This window comes from Strix uralensis, chromosome 27 (assembly GCF_047716275.1).
Source record: "Strix uralensis isolate ZFMK-TIS-50842 chromosome 27, bStrUra1, whole genome shotgun sequence".
Lineage (NCBI taxonomy): Eukaryota > Metazoa > Chordata > Aves > Strigiformes > Strigidae > Strix > Strix uralensis.
The window spans coordinates 1,378,262-1,394,981 of NC_133998.1; the positions used below are offsets into that span (position 1 = coordinate 1,378,262).

Here is a 16,720-nt window from a genome sequence, read left to right on the forward strand (position 1 = left end):
CGGGGGGGCGATGGCCGCGGCCTCGCGTGTGCGCGGCTCCGCGGGAACAGGCGCGGCAGCGGGGCCGCCTCACCCCCGCCTCGCTCGGGCTTCGCGGGAGGGCAGACGCGGCTCCGGGGGCGCAGCAGCCCTGCTCGAGCAGGGTGGTTCCTCAGAGCGAGCGGGACTCGCCTCCCAGCACTGCCGAGCTGAGCTGCACCTGCGTTCCTACCTGCTTCTCTCTGGGACTTTTTAAGCTTTACCCTTGAGGCAGCGGGATAAACCCGCCACTGGCAGACAAATGACTATAAAGGCTCAGCACAACTACATCGACGCTCCTCCAGCACGCTCCAACAGCACCGGGAAATGGGCACAATCTCCAGTGTTCACTGAAAAATCATCAGCGCAGCTCCCCGCAACCACCAGGTCACCGCAGCATGAGCCTGAGTGACCTGTTGTCACGAGGGAGGGACTGGACTAGAGTGCTCAGCATCTGAAAAGTGTGTAGCTGCAGCAGGGCAGCCTGACTTCGGTCTCACCACACTCGCGGTGAGAGTGCCAGAGGCTACTTCACTCATGTCTCTTCCTGCAAAATCAGAGCATTGGGGCCTTTTTGGCTAGGGTGTGTTTCATTCAGGTCTGTCCTTAAGCAGCATCTCAGCTCTAGCTTACAAATCTGCTGAGCCTAAGCTCAAATGCGTGTACTATGTTGCTTTCCCTCAAGGAAATCCTACACCCAAAACAATATTAAAGAGTAATTTGGATAATTCAAATACAACAGGCAGAATGGGGGAAGTAATTACAGCTTTAATACACTTATTTAGTCATGCATCAGCAGCACTAGGACAAGTTCTGTGCAGCATCACATCCACCACAGGGCTCCTCATTACAGCGCTGCTTTGTAACAAACTGTGACCTGCACATCTAGCCGCGTCGTATTTATTTCTCACAAATAAGGCTGATCTTTTGAAATTTCCCACTTCTTAAGCACTGGTCCTGGTGTCACCGGTTTTTTCTCAGCCGTTGTCACTGCAGAGCCTGAACTGGGGAAGGGAAAGGAAGAGAGAGAAGAGGCTTTAGTAACAGCATGAACATCAGATTCAATCAGGAGAGGTTTTATTACTGCTAGAGCGCTTTGTTAAGTCAACTCCCAGCCACCTCGCTTATTCAAGAGATACAGACACAAAGAATTCATCCAGCATTCTTCTACCAACCTGCGAAATCCAATTACTGGAAGAATTCTGCATTTCTGGTCTAAACCAAGGCTTAAACCCGCTCAAACTCGAATAGCGGCAGCACCAGCGCTGCGGGACCGACCAAGTCAGACCTACCCGCCAGCTTGAGCCCCCGCAGGGAGGGTTTTGTGCGCTGTCACGACCACGATAGGCGGGAAAGACTCTCGGCGTCCATCCCGGCTGCAGTAATAGTTATCGGCGAACTTGTGACTGGGGCCCACCGGGAGCCGAGGCGGCGGTTGGCTTCTAGACAGAGAACGGTTCCGCAATATCAGCGGCGGCCGGCGAGCCTCAGCGCTCGCACCGAGACCCACAGCCCAGCCCGCCCCGCCGGCACCTCTTGGAGATCTCCGTGTAGCGCAGCGGTAGCTTGGCCTGGAGGTCCCGCTGCAAGGCAAGGCGACAGCGTCTCACACGATGCCGGGCGCTGCGCTCCCCGCGGGCCGCTGCCCTGCGCCTGCGGCAGGGCAGCGGCCCGCGGGGAGCGCAGCGCCCGGTCCCCCGGCGGCGCTGGGGGCCAGAACCGCCCTTACCCCCGCTAAGAAGTTGCGGAAGCGCTGGATGAGGCGAGTGGCCGTCGCCATCTTGGCCGCGGTGAAGGGCAGGGAGGCTACGGGCGCGCGCGGGGCACGCTGGGTCTCGCGAGACTTGGCGCTCTAAAAAATGGCGCGGGGTGGCCACGCCCCCTTCCCCCTTCCCGAGCCGCCATGGACACGAGCCGCGTGCAGCCCATCAAGCTGGCCAGGGTGGGGACACCGGCACCGGGGGGGACGGGGCGGGGGGGGGAGGGGTAGAACCGAGCTCGGGGCTTGACCCTCTGTCTGTCCCCGCAGGTGACGAAGGTGCTGGGCCGGACCGGTTCGCAGGGACAGTGCACGCAGGTGAGTGGCCGGGCCTGGGCGCGGAGCGGTGCGGCCGGGCCTAGGCCTGGGCCTGTCTGACGCCGTCTGGCCCCGCAGGTGCGTGTGGAGTTCATGGACGACACGAGCCGCTCCATCATCCGCAACGTGAAGGGGCCGGTGCGCGAAGGCGACGTCCTCACCCTGCTCGAGTCCGAACGCGAGGCCCGGCGGCTGCGCTGAGCCCGGGGCCGCCGCGCCGCGGAGCGATCGGCCATGGCGCGGCCTCCCCGGGCTCCCGGAGCCCCCCGTGGCGGAACCGGCGCGGCCCCCGCTGCTGTGGGCAGGGCGGTGGAGCCGCACGGCGTCCCCTCGGTGGGGAGGAGCGTGGCGGTGTGTTCCTGCAATAAAGGGTTTTTCCAGTAGTCCCTTGCCTGGGTCTTACTGAATGTGTGAGCGCTCTGTTCTTTCTCAGTACTTAACGCATCTGCTTTTCGTTGTTGGGTTCAGCCGAAGGACGAAACAACACCCGGCTTATTACTGGGGATACACATAATGCCTTTGTAATATGACTGTGTTCTTGCGTTTTTATTAACCTGTCACAATAGAAGTAACTCCGTTTTGATTACAGCAACCTTATCCCTACCCTTCTGGTAAGCATTTTTCTGTATGTAGCCAGTAGAGTGGTGCTGCTAAACTTCCTGGACTTCTGTAGAATTTAATTACAAGTTGAAAGTCAATCGTTGTGCCAGCTTGCAAAGCAACAGCCTGCTGTTTCTGTCTTTCAGCCCCCAGTAAGATATTCTATAAATGCTGCTATAAATACCCCTACTTGCTGTCTTCCCTGGCAGTCACCCACACAGAGTGAGTGCTTGTCTTCTCCCCTTATGGGAGTTAGTAAATCAGTCTCACTTATTTTCTTTCTCTTCCACCACACAGCCAGCTAGAAATATTTCTTGGGTTTGGCTATTACATAAAGTAAAAGTAAGGCTGAAAGGATGAGGAATGAGCCTGAAGACTGTCACTGTTCAAGGGCTGGTTTTTAAGTACCGGATTTCCATCTGGTAACAGAGCGATAGTGGTTTGTGGTGTGTTTGAACCGAGCCGGGTCTGCAGCTCCTGATCCTGTGGTCTCTGATGGGAGTGTTCTTCATCCTTCAAAGTCCTGGATGTGATTAAGGCACCTTAGTGGCAGGTGGGATTGAGGGTTTGAGTATCTTAAAGCTGAGAACCCTTCTGGAATAGATGTTCAAATTGCTAAACTTAGGCAGGTAGCGAGGATTGCTGTTAGGGCTTGTGTTGAGTGTTAGTGAGTTTTTGTCCCTCATCTGGGTGTCGGTTGTGCCCTGCTCAGCTCATGGGTGGCCTGAGGTGATTTTGTGCTCTGGAGAAAGCCCTTGTCAATATGGGCTCATGCTGTTGCTTGATCTAGTTCTTGATTTGGTGGTGTTTGTTCCAGAGCATCAGGTGAGTCCACGCTCCCCTGATTTGTGTGATGCGGCAGAGCTCTTGGGAACTAGCTACAAGTTCAAAAAGTCCACCTCAAAGTTTATTTCTCTGCTTTGTTCCCTGCACAGCTTTAGCAGTGACCAAAGAGCTTTGCTCTGGTGGCTGCCAGCCCTGACTGTGCTGAGTGATCGAGACAGGAGGCATCAGCTGTGAGTTGGTGGCCAGAGATAAACTTGTAGCGGGGGTGGCTCAAACAGCTGTAGCCCTTCCCGAATATCCCTGTGGGGTCAGCCATGGCCCTCGGCCATGTGAGGAGGGAGGTGATTTCACATCCCCACTCTCAATCTGCTGATTGCCCTTTAATAATGCAGCTCAGTTTCAGAGCACGGGGTGAACCAAGGGCAGTGAAGGGCTATGTCTGGTCCCAGCATCCGCTTGGTCCTGTGAAGCAAAACATGCCAGAAGATGCTGTGGTACCCGACTGGGCCAGTTCAGCTGGAAGAAAACCAGCGGCCACTTTATAAACTTGCAGGGAATGAATGGAAACGTGCAAGCACCTGCTCAGGGCGAGGGCTGTGCTGGGCTGTCCCTCTGCTGAAGCTGTTCTGGGGATTTTATCTTGAGCCAGACAAGGAGGCAGGAGACTGCTGATGGTCGCTGTAATATTTCAAAATAATTTTACTTTAAACTTTATTTATATCTTAAAAATAAACATCAGTATTAAAATATCAGTAAACAAACCTGTGAGACCAAAGCAGTGAGTACAGAATACATACAGAGTAGTGTACTAGAGTGGCTGTGAGCGTCGTGTATTAACTTCAGTGCAAAGCTGAAACAGGCCCACTGCGAGCGCAGCAGCATGTTGCCCAGAACAAGTTTCTTGGGGAGCATTTCCCAGCTTGCAGTACGGCTCAGACCAGGCCTGGGGGGCGCAAGAGTGATGGTGGGGGAGGCTGGGCCAAGGAGCAGAAACGGGGGCTGTGACACACGTTACCTTTGTGAAGTACTCAGCGCAGAGCTGGCCTCACATGCAAAAGCCTTTTTTTTTTCCTTCCAGTCCTCAGTCCTTACCTGCTCTGTTCCCACCCTGCCTGGCGCACGCACGCTCGCACAGACACACACACATCCTCTGACATACGTGTCCATCTCCGCAGGCCCTAGGCGCTCTCTGAGCTCTTCTTGCTGCTCTTTTTTTCCTGGAGCTATTCTCAGCTGCTCTCTTCCCCTTTGGGAAGGAAAGTGGGCAGAGAGGCACATGGGTTGTGGGCTCCAGTTGCCGTCACAGTCAGTGGCTCAGACTGTTTAAGATGGGAAATGTTTAGGAGGTAATTGCTCTCTTTCCCTGGGGAGAAAATCCCTGCTCCCTGTGTGGGTATCGGCTGGGCAGTCTCAGACCCTCAATGTGTTCGTGGCTCTTGGCCCCATTCTGTCAGCTTGGCTGCAGCCCCGAGTGTCCAGAAGTTTTGCTCACATTGAGCAAATCAAATCATCGAGTGATTTCATGTTGAACTCTATCCTTTGACTAAGCAATATAATTCTTTTGCTTTGTGTGCGTGTGCTAGAAAAAAATTCAGATTTCAGCCAGGAAAGGAAATGCCAGAAAAGAAGGGCAAGTATTTCAGTCTGGAAGTGCTCCCAGCCTGCATCTGAGGCAGCATTAACCAGGTGGTTTGTGTCCCCTCTTCTGTCGCTGGGCAGGACTCTCCTGCTGAGCACCGCGGCACCACGCAGCACCACAGGCTCCAGGAGCTGATGCTCGCCCTCCTGCAGCCGCGCTCCCCGTCAGCGGCTCCACTGCCTTCTCAGAGCTGCCAGGCCCTGGGCTAAGAGAGCAGAAACCAGGTGCTGTTTCTGCTGGGTTTTTCTGCTGTTCAGTGAGTTAACAACTTGCAGAGGGCTCCAAGGTGATGCAGCTCATGGCGGGGAGCAGGGCTGACGGGGCCAGCTTCTGCTCGCTGCATTCCCCACCCTGAGGTCACTTGATGCTTGGCTCCTCTGTCACTTGGTGGAGCAAGGTGGCCGCGCACGGGCTCCTTCCAGCAGTGGAGACGGGTGAGTGAGGCCCAGGGTGAGTGAGGCCCAGGGACGGGGCCTGCTCTATTGACAGGAGGATTGAAGCATCTGCAGCTGCAGAGAGTGATTCAGCACACAAAGGAGTGGCAGGCGAGGGGACATAAATTACAGCCCAGTGCTGATGGTGGCCAGCTGGCCCCTGGCTGGATCCCAAGGTCACTCTAATTTGGTTTCTTTGGGCTCCCAGGGCTCTTCGTGGCTGTCAGTGGTGTCCCCTGCTGCAGAGAGAGCAGAATCATGACATGTAACCAGAGACCCCCCCAGCGACTCCTGATCACAGCCAGCCAGGCTCGTTCCCCTCTCCTGAGGATGCACTGAGCGTGTGGCACCTGGGATGCTCCGCTCTCGCCCCTGCAGACCCTTCCTGGGGAGCCTCATCTGCCTCACAGCCCTGTCCCCTCCCCACAGGGCCACCTGCCCACTGTGCCGGTGGCACAGTGCCACCCCCGTGGCCCTTGTGTGGGACAGGGCAGGCGGCAGGAGCTGGGGGGGCTGCGGTACTCACGGGCAGCTGTGCCTTTGTGCCGTTGAGGTGGGCATAGAGGAGCACAGCGATGTTGCTGTGACCGGCCTCCAGCGCGATGGCAACGGCGTTGTTACCATCCTAAAAAGGAAGGGAGAGCACTTGGGAAGAGGTCTGGGGACAGGACATGGGGCGGGCAAGCGGCAAAGGCTTACGCTGTCCACGATGGAGATGTTGCAGGTGGGCTGAGCCAGCAGCAGCTTCACCGTCTCCACGCGGCCGTGCTCGCAGGCGCACATCAGCGCGGTCGAGCCCTCCTCATCCTGCAGGTTCACGTCGGCTCCGCAGGCAAGCAGGGCTTCCACCATCTCCTGCCGGCCGTGGCTGACGGCCAGCATCAGCGCTGTCTGGCCAGCCTGTGACGCAAGGGACGCTGCCAGGCTGCTCCTGTCCCGGCCGTGCCACCCCAGTGGGCAAACAAGGGACCGCTGCCATCCCCAGTGCCCACACGGTCTCTGAGGAGCCCTCCCCACGTACTGGCCCCTCCAGCTTTTGGAGCCACAGTCCTGCTCTTGGAGGAGCTGAGTGTGGCCCTGGCAGCTGCTTGTGGGTGGGGGAGATGGTCAGGACGTGGTGGTCCCCAGCCCGCACCAACCTGGCTGGCCTTGGCATTGACATTGCCCATGCTGAAGAGCCTCCTGACCACGTTCATGTCATCCTCCTGCTCAACGGCCGCCAGTGCTGCCAACATGAGAGCTGTGTACCCAGCTTTGTTCTGGTGGTCCACGTTACAGACCTCTGTGGGGATGGGCAGAGCAGGGGGGCTCAGGGTGCTGCAGGGCTCGTGGGAGGCACGGACTGAGCCACACACCTGGCTCCCGTGAGCCATCCCACAGCCCCACTGGCACACACCTGCTGATGGGTCCCCCCATCAAATCTGGGCTCCCCAAGGGCTGGGGTGGCTGCCCAAACCCCCCCACCTGTGCGTAGACACAGCCCAGGGCAGCTCTCCCCGCCCCTCTGCTGCTGGTACCTTCTCCCCATGGCCTGGCACGGCCAGGATGTGACCCGGGGTACAGAGTGGGACAGTGGCAGAGGGATGTTTCTATGGGGGGGGGCACTGACCCGTGTCCAGCAGCAGCTGCACGATGTGGAAGTTGGAGTGGGAGACGCTGTAGTGCAGGGCTGTGTTGCCGTTCCCATCTGCCAGGTTCACCACATGGGCCAGGAGAGCCGGTGAGACCTCGGCAAAGGCCAGGAGGTGGTTGGCAACTGTGTCGGGGATGGACGACTTCTGGCTGGACAGACGGAACCACTCCTGCAGGACCAGGCTGCTGCTGGTGAGCTGCGGGCAGTGAGTGGGGCTGAGCGGGGGGTCACGGCTCCCCCCCCCCCCCCAGGCCTCTGCAGGGCCCCACACCCCCACCGCCTCTCAGTACCTCCCTCCCCCACTGCTGGCGGGGAGCAGAAACCCTTCTCCAGAGGGGATGGGGTGAAGGCAGGACCCTGAAACCCCAAAACCATGCTGGGATGGCCCAAGATGAGTCCACACAGGTTTTGGGGCTATCTGGGACAAAGCCTGCAGCAAAGGGCTGTGTTTTGGGGGAGGGCGCTAAGCTGGGCTTTGCTGGCCCATCTCTGGGGAGGGCCAGGCCCAGGGGAAGAGCCCGGCAGGGGCTGGGTGAGCTGTCCCACCCGCAGCACCCCACTCACCACCTCTTTGCTCTTGGTGGCACCGGGGTGGCCCAGATGGGTCTTGACGATGAGGCAGGCCTCCCGCATCCTTGGGCTCAGCTCAAACCTGGGGAGAGCACGAGGGTGTCTGTGGGGCTGCATCACCCCACCAAAACCGTGCCAGCAAGGGGCACCCCGAGGTCCCCGCAGAGGCTTTGCTCCTCTCCCCAGTGCCTGCAAGCCTCCACGAGCTCCCCGTGGTGCAACATCCAGCCTGGTGGTTGCACCCTGGCAGCTTCAGCCTCTGCAAACCCTGGCTGAACCGAGCCTTATACGGACGTGCTCAGGCATGATTTATCCATTTTTAGGCCAAATATTTTTCTTTTGTTAAAAAATGCCATTAAGGGCTGTTGGTGTTTTTGTTCCCCTCCAAACTATCTTTTCCAGCAAAGAGGCATCTGGGGCCTTGGGCTCATCCTTTCCTTAGCAGACCCAAGAAGCTGGAAGGATTTTTTTCCTGCCGAATGGTTTCTGCAGGAGCTGAAGATGTTTTTCCCATCGGCTGCACTGAAACTGGGGCAGATGTCTCTAGTCGGCAGGGCCAGTGCCAGCCCGTGGCTCTCAGCTGCGCAGGGCGAGGAAGCATTCCCCATTGGCACTTACTTCTCCTTCACCTCAGGTGGCTCTGGCAGGGTCACGCTGGCCCCCTCATGCTCCTGTCCCAGCTCGGGCTCGCCCTCCCCAGCCTCCTCGTCTGAAGTTTCGGTGTCCCCCTGCTCCTCGCTGTCAGAGCTGTCGGGCGAAGCCTTCTCAGAGGAGCTGTCTCCTTCCTCCTCCTCCTCCTCCTCACTGGACGTGCTCTCGTACCTGCACGGAGGGAAGATGCTCAGTGGCAACACGGCACCCAGCAGGTCCCGTCCAGGCACCCCCATTGCCACTGCTCCCAGTCCAGGACAGGGATGCTGGGGGACAGGGCTGGCCCAGGGGGGTGGCAGGAGCCCCTCGGCACGTACTCCCCGTTCAGCACGCCCACAAACTGCAAGCTCTTCTTGCTGCCCTCAGCCTCTCTCCGGGGGGGACCGTCCCGCTTCTTCATGATGGACTTCAGGGCTCCTGGGGGTAGAGAGATGGGTGTCAGGGGGCAGAAAGCAGGAACCTCCCCCTGGGGCTGTCTGGGCACCCCAAACCTGCCAGACCCCAGGGCAGGCACGGGAGGGACACGGGTAGAGCACAGGCAGCTGTCACACAGTGTTGGCCCTGCAGGTGCTGTCCCCAACAGGGCCACCCTCTCCCTTCCCCCAGAAAGGTCCCAACCCAGGCCCTGGTGTCACCTCCAGCGCTGACTCACCGGCTGCAGGGCTTGGGGCAGCTCCACCATCCCGTGCCAGGGATGGGTCCTGGCTGCTCTGTGTCACCTCTGGCGTGGCTGCTCCGGGGACCGGGCTGCCCTGGCACGTCCCCCCCATTGCTCCTGCATCCTCTGCCGAGGGGCTGCTCGGGGCATGGCCTGCCCCAGGCTCTGTCTCCTCGCCCGCCGGGACGGTGCTGCCCACGTCTGTCTGGCTGCCCTTGTCTTCGCACCTGGCAGCCGAATCGGGTCCGACCGCCACGTCCCGCCCGTCGGGGCGGCAGCCCACCCCAATGCAGGCAGTCGTCGGGCAGCACTCCACGCCTGCCTCTGCCGTCTCCGGGGGGTCACCGGCTGCCCGGCTCTGTGTGGCCACTGCCGCCTCCACCAGCGCCTCGGCCACCTGTGGCTTGGCCGTCACCTCCTTGTCCACCCACCCGCGGGGCCGGCGGGCGCACACCTCCAGCCGCAGCTCCTCCAGCTCCCGCGTGGCCTCCCGCAGGTGCCCCTCCATCAGGGCGATCACCTCCTTCTGGTGCCCCACCGTCTGCTGCAGCAGCCCCAGCTCATGCTCCGTCTCGCTCGCCAGCCCCAGGGAGGACTCCAGCACCCAGACAGATGCGTCCCTGCGCTCCCTCGCTCTGCCTTCTGGCACGTCACTGGCCTCCTGCTGTGACCGGTAGTAGAAGACAACATCGGTCATGGCCCGGTCCTCGCCCACCGCCACGGAGCGGCACGGCCTCTCCGTGGCCCTGGGGCTCCTGCCTGGCCAAGCCCTGCCACCCCGCTCCGGCACGGACAGCTTCTCCGTCAGCTTCCTCAGCTCCATGATCTTGCTCACTCGACCCTTTGTTGGCTCCGCTTCACTCTCTGGCCCCACTCGGGGTGGTTCCTCGCTCCCTGCCACCGCCTCGGAGCCAGGGGGGTGGCTGAAAGCCTCGCCAGGCTCCGCCGACAGCTTCTCCATCAGCTTCGCCTTCTCCCTCTTCAGCTCGCAGATCTGCGTCTCCAGGAGGGGGATGGTTTTCACCTGCTCCTCCAGGTCCCGGAGCTGCCGCAGGGCTGCGGCCATCTGCTCCCGCACGTGCTGCAGTGGGGCCGCGCTGAGCCCCGCCGCCGGCGTGCTGCGCCCTGAGCTGCCGGGGCTCGCCCGTCCCCAGCCCGCCTGGCCCTCAGTGCCCGCCGGCACCCAGGGGTGCAGCTGACTCTGGGTGCCCAGTGGGCCACCGCGGGAGAGACCACCGATCTCCTGCAAATGGCTCTGCTCCTGCTCCAGCCGCCTGCTCGTCTCCAGCAAGGTCGTCTCCACCCGTGGGTTTCGCACGAGGCACTTGCGGGTGGGAGGTGGGAGCAGCCGCACCGGCGGCGGTGGCGAGACAGGGTGGGAGGTTGGCTTGCTCGGGGACTCCAGGGGTGCCCGGCCGTGCGGGGACAGCAGCAGCGCGGTCCTGCCCTCCTCGCTGGCCGTGGAGGCGAGGGACTCGGTGGAGGTCCAGGCGCTGGCGTGGCTGCTGGGGCTGCGCAGGGTGCTGGGTGGCTGCCGGGCCCCTTTCGCCCTGCGAGGCAGAGGCACTTTCTTGAGCGTTTGGCCACTTTCGATGTCATCGACGTATTTCAGGAAATCCAGGTCCAGCAGGAAGCCGTAGGGGGTTTCCACTGAATATGAGCTCTTCTCCCCATTGTCCTGGTCCCGGTATAAGAATGGGCCCCCGAGATCTGCAAGAGGAGCAGGGACCTGGTCAAACAGGAAGGCTTTTCCAACTGGGTTATACTGGGATTTGCCGCCTGCAGCCCCCCTCCCCGCCATGATGCTGCTGGCAGTGGGCCCAGCGGATGGTCTCTCCCTGGCACCCTTGGGTGTCACAGGGCACCCGCTCTGTGGCGGGGTCGGTGCTGGGGTGAGGGAACCCACTGAGACGGGACAGCGCAGCCCTGCCACTCCCCTCACACTCTTTCCGCTGTCCCTGCCTGGTGACAACCCCGGTCCCTTTACCTGGGAGGTTCTGGTTCAGGGGTGCCGGCTGAGCCATCTTCTCCCCAGGGTGCTGCTGACCAGACGACCATCAACCTGCAACAACAACAGGGCCACCTCCAGTGAAACCCAGCAAACCGGGGCCTGGTGAGCCCCACACGGCCACAGACCACTGCCCCCTGCCCAGGGAGCACCCCACGGCCACCCCCTGCCATCCATTGGGCCCCCCTCGCCTCCCTCCAGCCCTGGTGCCACAGGGCTGAAGCTCGAGCTGGCGGCTGGGCAGGCAAGTGCGGCGCTGCCTGTGGGGCCGGGATTGTTTGTACATTTAAGGAATGTTTCGCAGCCCAGGCTGGGACCGCTGCGGCAGCGGTGCTGCCAGCTCCGAGGGTGCAGAGTCATGAGTCAGAGCTCGGCCACACGGGAGGAGTGGGCTGGGGAAAAAAAAAAAAAAACCAAAAAAAAAAGAGGCCACAGCCTTTACGGGTGCGATTCTCAGCAAGGACGTTTGCTTTGGATAAAGGGAATCGATGCTTTTGCAAAGCCACGGGACCGCAGGCAGCTGTCGCTGGGTGTGATGAGCATCCTTGGTGCCTGGGTTGAGCAGGGCTGGGGTGCCCTGTGCTGCCCATCCCTGCCTCAGGGGGGCTGGTGACCCCCAGGAGGGACCTGAATGCTTTTCCCTGTCGATAATACAGGATAAGGCATGGCGAGAGGCAGAGGGGAATGAAATGGGAGCCTGGTTTTCCCAGGATCCAGGCACGGGCACGCTGGAGGAGAGCCAGTGGGATGCGGCTGCGGTCCAGGGGTGAGCTCACGGCTGGGGGTGCTGCCAGCTGTGAGCATTCAGCTGGGACCTGCCACAACATCTGGCAGCATCTGGGTGCTGGGGCCCAGGTGGGAAGTGCTCCTGGCGGGACCAGGATGGGGGCAAACAGCGCCCCGGGAGCACCCACTGCCGTCGCACATGGCATCACCCCCCATGGACCGTGGGGTCCCTGCGTGGTGGGGACACAGTGGCCCTGCCCACGGGGCGCAGGTGGCCTGGGACTGTGCAGCTGTCGGCAGGCAAAGCATTTGGCACCGGGCTATTTTCGGAAGAAAGCAGGGGAGGAGGCACACCGCAGAGGAGAGGCAGCTCAGGCACAGCCCTAAGGGAAGCTGAGGCTCAGTGCTGCCCGTGGGATCCAGCCTTGGTTGTGGAGAACCACCCGCACCCATCCCCAAATCCCCTGCCCATGACAGCTGGAGGATACAGACTGTTCTAGCAGAGGTGCTGTGGCCGCCGCTGTCACACAGCCCAGCTCGGAGACGATGTGGTGGCCTGGCCGCACCCGCTGCCCACGACAATGCCGCCCGCCGCTCCCCAGCCCCAACCCCAGCTGTGCCGCTGCAGTTGCCGGCCCGTGGCTCGCCCTGACCACGCGACTGCCGGAGCTGGAGGAGCAGCCACGGCGCAGGCAGCGCTGGGCCAGGCCCAGGCTGGGCACCCAGGTGACGGGGCAGCCCCCCCCGCCAGCCCCAGCGCAGTGGGTCAAGGGGTTGAGTCCAGCCGGGCAGGGATGAGGGGACGGGGGGGATGACCGGGACAGGGCTCTCCCACTCCTCTCCCAGCTCACCCACAGCCGATGCACATCCCAACTGCCACCTCCCTTGGGATCATTCTGGCTTCGTGCCAGCACCCCTTCCACATCCCTTGGGAACATTCCAGCCCCATGCTGGAACCCCACCATTCCCCTACCACATGTCTAAAAGGGTCTGTGCATCCCCCACCTCATCTAATCCCTCTCGCCCCGGGAAGCCGCCGGCTTCCTCCTCTGCACGGCCCTCACTGCAGGTAATTAAACAGCACTAGGGCCAGGACAAACTTCCCGCCGGGCTCTGCACACACCGTAAATCAAACGGGAGGAAGAGGGAGAGCAACAGGAGCCAGAGCCAGCGGGTGCATTTCCTCGAGGGAAGCGGCCGGCAGCTCCCTTCCGCCGCCCGGCCGGGTATTGTCCTGCCTGGGGCTGTGCCAGGAAAAGCCGCCTCCGCTCGTCCCCCTGGCACCTCATCCTGCCCCTTCAGCCGATGCCAGCACCTGCTGTCAAGTGTGTGGCTGCGCTGCCCGTCCCCAAAGCCGGGGAAGATTCTCCCACGGCTCCACTGCAGCTCTCGACACCCATTACTTTTGGTCCGACGGGATGGGCTACACCCAGGGCAGGAGCCTCTGCCTGAAACAAAGGGCCAGGCCAGACCTGCAGGCTCCCAACCACGTGCAAATTGCCCCAGGGACCCCGCGATGTGCCAACATCAACGGGGTCCCCATGACATGCAAACTGCCCCTGGGCTGCCAGTGGGCTGGCTCGGTGGCGAGTCTCAGGCTGGATTTGAGCCGGCGAGGATGACCAATGGAGGCAGACGGCCCTGGCACAGCAGCGGCGAGAGGGTTAAGTCCCCGCACCCACGGCCCAGCCACTGCCGGCACCTGCCGAGCCTGATCGCACAAAGCCAGCCTTGTCCCCGGCCAGCTGCCATCACCGTGGCACCGGTTCAAAGAGAAGCCGCCCTCCACCTGGCCTGAAGTCCCGACGGGGAAGACCGTGTCGGCCACTTCGGTGGCAAAGGCTGATTTTCAACAACTTCAGCCACTCCCCTGGGCACCAGAGCTTGGTGCTGCCGGGGCTGGGCACAGGAACCCCCTGGGTGCCAGAGACAGGGGAACCCCACACAATCTCTGCTTCCTTCAGAAGAAATTAAAGAGTTCCTAGCCCCGGTATTTCTGCAGAAAACCAGGATGGTACAAAATGAAGTGCTGCTGGGGAGGCTCAGAGCAAGAGGAGGATGCGCAGGACCCAGTCGTCCCCACGGAGGCAGGGCTACCCTCCGCCCTGGGCTCACACCTCCTTCCCCCTCTTGCTGTCATACTGACGCCAACACAGGGAAACTGGGGCCAAAACTGGAGCTGCTCTGCTCAATTACAATAAAAAACCACGTCAGGGATGGGGCAGCCTGGGTACCTCGGCACAGCTCAGGTACTATCCGGAACCCATGCTGCGGCCCCAGCCAGCCCCCTGCGCCCCCCAGCCTTGTGGTCCATAGGGTGATCCCCACTCTGGGTCCCCAAGCCACCAGGTTGGCAGGGGACAGACCTGGGGGAGCTGTTTTTAAAGCTCTGGACTCCTTTGGGCCCTTTCCCTTGCCAGGGGCACGAGGGGGGCTCGGCTGTGCGCTGCTGTGCAGCCCAAGCCACTCCACCGGCATGGCCGGGGCTGGACAGGGAGGGCTCTCCCCAGCTCTCCTCCCGAGCCAAAATACTGAGGTCATGAGGAATGTGAGAAGAACAGAGTCCAGAGCAGCCCTGGCCAGCACGACTTGATTTATCTCGGCCAGGCACGCTTCCCTCGAAGCTGTGCGCAGGCGATAAGCCCCGAAACTCAGGGCTGAGGCTGTTCCAAAGTTAAAGGGAAACCACTGAGCAAGCACACGGCTTCCTCCGCTGCCAGCGACCTGCTGGGATTCGGGCTCCTCGCACGGAGCCAGCCGTCACGCGTGCCCGTCACCTGCAGCGTCGCTGGCTGGTGCTGCAGGCTGGGTGCGGACGGGCAGTATCCAGGGCTCATCACACCTTCCTGGCCACCCGTCCCGGCCCCATCCCTGCCCCCGGGGCTGTACGGGATGGCCCGTGCTCCGTGTCACCTGCTGTCCCTGCGCCCTCTCGCCCAGGCCACCTTGGCCGTGTCGTCCAGGCTGGGGCTGCTCCCGGAGGAGCCCGATCCCGTGCGGGTGGGTGTGCCGGGGCTGACCCAGCCAGGGAAAGGGAAACGCTTCGATCTTCTCAACAGCCTAATTTCAGGGTTGGGCTGTTATTTCTGGAGTTGTCGTCATTGTCGGCCTGGTTGGTTGGGAGGCCGCGGGGGCTGCTCAGGCTCTGCACCCACTCCAGCGCCTCGGGGACCTCCCCGAGCTCACACAACACCTGGACGACAGGCGCACGGTCCGTACGCAGACGTACTCACGGGGGGAGCAGCTCCAGGTGCCCCATCACACCTGTAGCTCTACAGGGCTCCTGTATCTCCACTAGGAAACATCTTCCACTTGTCCTGCACCCCCGCCAGAGCTGCCCATCAACACTTTCCACAAACACCTCCCCAATTCCCTCGGGGCTGGTGACAACACACCGAGTTGGTGACAAGCCCCGTCAGCCTGGGATCACCCTGCTGCCAGGAGGTGCTCGGGGATGAAATGGTTAAATTTACACCCAGGGTGCACAGGCACAGTCGGGATACACGCACAGCGCCAGGCACAGCCCCGTGGCAGGTTCCCCATGTGCGTGCAGGGAGCACCCTGAACCCCGCAGCACCCCGTGTGCCCTCCAGCACCCCAGAGGGGCCTGCAGCAGCCTCGGGCGCCCTGCCGCAACCCCAGTCCTGCGGGTGTCCAGCACCCCGGGGTGCCCACAGCACCCCCAACCCTCTAGGTCCCCAGTACCCCAGGAAGCCTGCACACCCCCAGCCCTGCCCTGTACCCTTGGGTGCTCCACAGCACCCCCAGCCCTAAGGGGTCCCCAGCACCCCGGGGACCCCACCAGCACCGCCACCCTTGCAGGTCCCCCCGCACGTTGGGGTGCTCGCCCCCAGCCCAGGAGACCCCCCGGGGGACTCCCCGCGGCCGCCAGCCGGGATGGGCGGCCCAGCCCGGCCCCGACGGCCCGGAGCCGCCGGCCCCGGTACCGGCACCTCCCAAACGCGGGTAGAGTCCCCACTCCCGCTCCCGGGGCCGCCCCCGAGACGGGAGATGCCGGGGCCGCCCCACCCCGCCGCGGTGGCAGCCGCGGGGGGCTCCGGAGCGGCCCCTCGGCGGGCCCCGGGCGGCGGCGGCGGCTCCGGGGGCCCTGCGAGGCACCTCTACCGGGACGAGCCCCCGCCCCGCCGCCGGAGCCGCTCCCGGGGCCGGAGCCGCCGCCGCCGGCCGGACCCCGCCGTCCCGTCCGTCCCGCCCCGCCCCGCCGCCCCTCACCTTCCCGGCCGGGGTCTGGGCTGCAGCCGGGCCCCAGCGCGGGGCCGCCGTCCCGGGCCCGGCGGCTCTGGGCTGCACCGCGGCGCCGGGCAGCGCTGCCCCCGCAGCCCCGGGCCGAGGGCGGGCCGGCAGCGGGGCCGGGGCGGGGCGGGGGCGGGCGGGGATCGCCCCCGGGCCCCGGCCGGGATGGGCACCGCCCCCGGGCTGCTCACCCCCGACGGGATCCCTGCTCACCCCTGGCACGGAGGTCCCACCGCCCGCCTCTCCTCGGCGGAGGGGGGTCCCTGTCCCCGTGGCCCCCCGGGGTGGGACATCCCCTGTCCCAGTCACCTGGGGGGAGGGGGGATGTCCCCTGCCCTGGTCACCCCGGGGCTCCCCTGTCCTGGTTACATGGGGAAGGGGTGTCCCTTGTCCCAGTGAGTCCAGGAAGGGAGGTGTCCCCTGCCCCAGTCACCCCAGGGATGGGAGGTCCCCTGCCCTGGTTACCCCTGAGGATGGGGATGTCCCTACCCTGCTCACCTCGGGGATGGTCACCTTGGAGAAAGGGGGATCCCCTGCCTATGTCGCCCCAGCGTTGGGGTGTCTCCTGCCCCAAGCTCACCACCGCTGCGGGCTAGGGCCCTGTGGGTGGCTGGGGTCCAGCTCCCTGCCCCTCTGTCCTCCCCCCAGCACAGCTGCCCCCCCCCG

At 62.8% G+C, this 16,720-nt stretch overlaps 3 protein-coding genes across 4 annotated transcripts; 1 reads left to right on the forward strand and 2 right to left on the reverse strand.

The window, feature by feature from the left end:
* Positions 1-766: 766 nt before the first annotated feature.
* Positions 767-1,846, reverse strand: NDUFA7 (NADH:ubiquinone oxidoreductase subunit A7). The gene is made up of 4 exons (XM_074851604.1): positions 1,748-1,846; positions 1,552-1,601; positions 1,311-1,460; positions 767-1,022 (listed from the first exon to the last, which is right to left on the reverse strand). The coding sequence occupies exons 1-4, from the start codon at positions 1,796-1,798 to the stop codon at positions 926-928; spliced, it is 348 nt and encodes a 115-aa protein (XP_074707705.1). The 5' UTR covers positions 1,799-1,846; the 3' UTR covers positions 767-925.
* Positions 1,847-1,867: 21 nt separating this feature from the next.
* On the forward strand, positions 1,868-2,478 carry RPS28 (ribosomal protein S28). Its single transcript, XM_074851605.1, has 3 exons — positions 1,868-1,960; positions 2,048-2,095; positions 2,174-2,478. Exons 1-3 carry the CDS (start codon positions 1,922-1,924, stop codon positions 2,294-2,296), a joined length of 210 nt encoding a protein of 69 aa, XP_074707706.1. The 5' UTR covers positions 1,868-1,921; the 3' UTR covers positions 2,297-2,478.
* A 1,672-nt stretch (positions 2,479-4,150) lies between these two features.
* Positions 4,151-16,159, reverse strand: KANK3 (KN motif and ankyrin repeat domains 3). 2 transcript variants are annotated; one of them, XM_074851481.1, is made up of 11 exons: positions 16,034-16,159; positions 11,054-11,128; positions 9,061-10,776; positions 8,726-8,825; positions 8,376-8,579; positions 7,752-7,839; positions 7,164-7,383; positions 6,694-6,836; positions 6,254-6,454; positions 6,081-6,179; positions 4,151-5,790 (listed from the first exon to the last, which is right to left on the reverse strand). In XM_074851481.1, the coding sequence occupies exons 2-11, from the start codon at positions 11,088-11,090 to the stop codon at positions 5,737-5,739; spliced, it is 2,862 nt and encodes a 953-aa protein (XP_074707582.1). In that variant the 5' UTR covers positions 11,091-11,128; positions 16,034-16,159; the 3' UTR covers positions 4,151-5,736. The 2 variants fall into 2 exon arrangements, with proteins under 2 accessions (XP_074707582.1, XP_074707581.1); XM_074851480.1 differs by having other exon boundaries at positions 4,151-5,793.
* Positions 16,160-16,720: the final 561 nt, after the last annotated feature.